This window comes from Acinonyx jubatus, chromosome B3, assembly GCF_027475565.1.
Source record: "Acinonyx jubatus isolate Ajub_Pintada_27869175 chromosome B3, VMU_Ajub_asm_v1.0, whole genome shotgun sequence".
Lineage (NCBI taxonomy): Eukaryota > Metazoa > Chordata > Mammalia > Carnivora > Felidae > Acinonyx > Acinonyx jubatus.
Window position 1 is genome coordinate 144,333,323 of NC_069386.1, and position 4,826 is coordinate 144,338,148.

Consider the following 4,826-nt stretch of genomic DNA (forward strand, 5'->3'; position numbering starts at 1 on the left):
AGGAAGTATTAAGGACTCCTGACTATTTAAATTAATTGAGCAGAGGTGGTAAGTGACTTTACCTGTGGGGTGGTGTTAAAAAAATGCAACACATGAAGAAAGACAGTGAGTCCTTGGGGGAGGCATACACTCATAGGGAATAAAACCACACACCAGACTAATGGAGGACATATACTCCCATGCATGGGCTCAGGAGCTGGTCCCTATGCTGTGTAGTCCTGAGCACCCTCTGGTGTCTTGAGTGACCCCCCACCATGTGACTGACCTGAGCAACTGCTGGTGACCTGAGCGTCCCATGGTGGATCCTGAGCGCCCCCTTGTGTCCTTAGCTCTCCCTGGTGACCCAAGTGCCCTTTGGTGACCTGACCATGCGCTGGTGTACCCGGCGCCCCCTGGTGACCTGAGAACCCCCTCATGACCTGAGGTGCCCTGCAGCCCAGCACCTCCTGTTTCCCTGCAGGGGGGGTTGTGTCTGGGCTCACAATGTCCACTAGCTGTGTCTCTTGCACAATAATATATGGCCATATCCTTAGTGGTCACTGAGCTCAGCTGCAGGGAGAGCTGGTTCCTGGATGTGTCAGCAGTGATGGAGATGCGGCCCTGTGTCTCCGTCTCTCTGTCTCTATCATCTCTGCATCTCTTTATCAGTTTAACAAATGCTTTTAGTTTTATCTACTGTGCTGAAACTTCCCTTTTAGTAACCAACCAGTATATTTTAGAGAATGTTTTGTTCACCTTATTACAAAATTTTGTTATTATTTTACTGCAGGGTGGGTTTTAAATATGGATGCACGATTTTTGGAATTGAAGATTGTTATCACTATCACAGTGTTTCATAAATGGTGTTTCCCCTGGGGTATGGGATTCATGTATTGAATTATTGTACCACAGGAATGGGAGTTTTCATTAAAAGGGTCCATTGCTCTTTTGGGGATATAGCTATATCAAAGCACATGCAATTGCCCACGTTAAAGTAGCTTTCTCCCCACATGTCTGATAACATTTAAACTCATATTCTCGGGGTGCCTGGGTGGCTCAGATGGTTGAGCGTCCGACTTCGGCTCAGGTCATGATCTCACAGTCTGTGAGTTCGAGCCCCGCGTGGGGCTCTGTGCTGACAGCCCTAATTCGGATTCTGTGTTTCCCTCTCTCTTTGACACTCCCATGTTCATGCTCTGTCTCTCTCTGTTTCAAAAATAAATAAATGTCAGAAAAATAAAAAATAAAATCATATTCTCTCTAATACTTTGAATTATAGGAAGAGAAATGGATCATTATTTCAAATTAAGTTTTCTCAGAATTACCATAAACATTATGTAAGCTTTTCATATGTGTACCAGCATTTTGTATTCAGTGTCTTGTGGGTTTCTTATTAACAACATGTGGCCACATTTTTGCTTTTTCTTCTAGATATTATACTTCTTAATTCCTTTCCATTGTGAGGAACCCAGCCAAGGGGAGGATTCTCCTTCCTGTACCATATATACTGGAATGGCTGGTGGAATACTATAACATTTGAAACAAAAAATGAGCTTGGACGTAAGAGTCCAAGCTCTTGTCAGCATCCAGAAATAGACTAAAACTAAAGAGCATTTGAACTGAGAATGAAATCAGAATATCCCTCTGCATTTCCGAAGTGGCTTTCATGCACCCAGGATGGGAACAGCCACACAGCTTGTGAGGCTGGACTTAGGTGGGATGCTGTAATTCATTCAGACCAAGAAGCCAGGTGGGAGACGCCCACTCCCTGGAAGCAGTTGTGGACATAGTGGTAACCCAGACACTGAGCCCCTGCTGTCCGCGAAGTGGTCTGAGTGTTTCACTCGCCAGGTTGGAGCTCAGAAATTACCCTCGCGGAATGTCAGAGAGGCAAGTGGACCCTAGGAGGAAGGAGCAAGATGCCACCCTATACAATGTGCCCTGACCAGGGGTGAGGGCTCCTGTGATGATGTCTTGTAGTTAGAAGCCATATCATACACCAAGGAAAGAAGGGCTGTGGGCAATCTGAGGACCAATAAGGGAAGGTAACCCTGTAGAGATGGCAGAACATTTCAAGTATAATTTTCTAATATTATAAAATGGATAATATCTGTGGGTTTCAGTTAATGCCAGCGTTTCTATTTCCGATGAGCTACCAGGGGTCTGACCAAGAACGTGTCGGAGAAAGAAGGGGAGACACAGCACTGACGCCGTTGACCTCTTGGAGCACTTCCCACACATTGTGAAAAATGGCATCATCTACATGGTCCAAACATCACACTGGGACTGAAACAAAAGAGAACGCAAGCAAGAAAGGGAGGTCCCCATAGGATCAGAATTCCAGGAAGAGAAAGCTCCAGATACTGACAGTGGGGACCTCACTCCTGCTCTGCCCCTGTTTCTGGGCTGGTCCCTGTGGTAAGGGGCCCTAAGCACCCCCTGATGGCCCTAGTTCCCCTGGTAGGTCCTGTGCGCCCTCTTGTGGATCCTGAGCGCCCCTGCAGCCCAGCCCCTCCAGGTCCCTGCACCAAGGTTTGTGACTGAGCTCACACTGACTTTCCCTCACTGTGCTTCTTGCACAGTAATACACGGCCGTGTCCTCGGTGGTCATGGAGCTCAGCTGCAGGGAGAACTGGCTCTGGGCTGTGTCAGCAGTGATGGAGATGCGGCCCTGGAAAGCCGGGTTGTAGCTGGTGCTACCTGACCAGTACCCGAGCCACTCCAACCCTCTCCCAGGGCGCTGGCGGATCCAGTTCCAGTAGTAGCTGCTGGTAACGGAGCCTCCGGAGACAACGCAGGTGAGAGAGAGGGATTGTGAAGGCTTCACCAGTCCTGGGCCGGACTCCCGAAGTGTAAGTTGAGATAGGACACCTGGGGGGTAAGGAGAGTCATGGTGAGTCTGTCTCATCCCACAGAAAGGCCCTAGTCTATCCCAGAGCCCCCAGATCCTCACCCAGGGGAGCTGCCAGCAGGCAGAGGAGGGACCACAGCATCTGCATTTCTGTCTTCTGGATGGAGACCCAACACACTGGCCTCGGCCTGTGATGCGGGTCTTTTCTGGGAGCACCTCAGGTGATTTGCATGTGGGTCCCGTGGAGCAGGGGAGGCATTAAAAATGCTGAACCCGGGTGACTGTCGCCAGTTCCTGGTGTTCTGGTGTTGGGTGGTGTGGGGACCCACTGAGGCTGGTCCTAGTGATCTGGGCTCCAGTTGTGCCTGTGCTGATTTCTGGCCCTGTTTGCTTGAGAGGGTTAGTGTTGCAGTTGATGAAAATTTGGAAACCTTACCAAGTTTCTCTTATATTCTATTGTCAGGCTGTGCAACTGTGGACTAAGTTTCAAGCTCCAGGGCTAACTGTTCACAGAAACGGAGGATGAGGCAGTGGTCCAGAGTCCAGGCCCTTGACTGCCTGCCTGGTTTGGGTCATTCTCCTTCTCCATTCAGATTTGGGGTCCTGGAAATGATTGTAATGGATAGGATCTCCAGTGCTCCATCTGTAGGAGGGGGCATTAGGAGATATACTCCAGAATTTACATAAGAAAAGGAGCTCATCCATATGAGGAGCAGGGCAGAAGTATTGGTGGCTGTGTCTGGACTCAGGTCATGAAGTTTCCCTGAAGGTGGAGAGGAGACACCCCACTGGAAAGGAGGTCTAGTAGACCTCTGCGTGTGGACATTGGCATTCCCATTCTATTTCCACTCTAGAGGGTCAAGAGAGTTGGCAGTCAGGCCATTACCTGCCAGGAGTAAAATGAATATCTATTCAGGTGAGAAACATGATATTTAATTTAAAAGTTATAACTTTGCCTGAAAAGTGGGGTCCCCAGTTACAAAGCCAACTTCCTTCAAGATATCTCTATAAGCCACAACATACAAAGATTCTTTAGTCAGAATTCTTGTGAGTCATTCCTAAATATGAACACTCTGCTATAAGTAGTAGAAGAGATCTCCAAAACAACTACACAGAGAAGAAGAAAAGGAAACAAAGACTTGGACAGGAAATCTGCACAGAGAATGGAAGAGGGAAATAAACAATCTATGTAATACATTATCTGAGGTGGAAAAATACGTTAATAAAATGAAGGTATGAATTCAACCAATATGAGTAGAATGCTGTTAAAAGGGTGAATGCATATAGGAATGAAAAACCACCTGGGAGTTTCTAATAAAGTTGAAATTATGTTTTAGGCTTAGAAGACCAAGTTGATATAATACCGGAGAACAACGAGAATTTCTATAGAAAGAGCAACACAACTAGTAAATACTCCATTGTGTTGATGTCCCACATTTTCTTTATTCATGCTCATATTAAGGACATTATGAATGAAGCTGCCATAAACCTTCATGTGCAGACTTTAATGTGGGTATTAGTTCCAATTTAGTCCCATAGATAAGTAAGAAGACATTTGCTGGTTTGTGTCCTAAGTTTGGTTCAGATCTGTAAGAAACTGCCAAGATGTCTTCCAAAGTACTTATACCATTTTGGATTTCCACTAGCAATGAGTTAGCTTCTTTTCCATCTACATATATATATTCCTTGGTGAGGTGTCTGTTCAGATCTTTTCTCCATTTTTACACTGGGTTGGTTTCTTATGGTCAAATTGAAGAATTCCCTGCATATTTTTTTTCAAATTTTTATTTAAATTGTAGTTAGCTAACATATAGTGTAATATTGGTTTCAGGAGTAGAATTTAGTGATTTGTCACTTACATGTAATGCTCATTATAACAAGTGCCCTCCTTAATACCCATCACCCATCTAGCCCATCCCCCACCCACCTCCCCTCTAGTAACTATCAGTGTGTTCTCTATAGCTAAGAATCTGTTTCTTGGTTTTCCTTTCTCTTT

At 45.9% G+C, this 4,826-nt stretch overlaps 1 gene segment (V, D, J or C); it reads right to left on the reverse strand.

The window, feature by feature from the left end:
- Window positions 1-2,390: 2,390 nt before the first annotated feature.
- Window positions 2,391-3,076, reverse strand: LOC106987174 (immunoglobulin heavy variable 4-59-like). The segment is given in 2 exon segments: window positions 2,391-2,850; window positions 2,933-3,076. Coding segments are annotated over 2 exon segments (489 nt in total).
- Window positions 3,077-4,826: the final 1,750 nt, after the last annotated feature.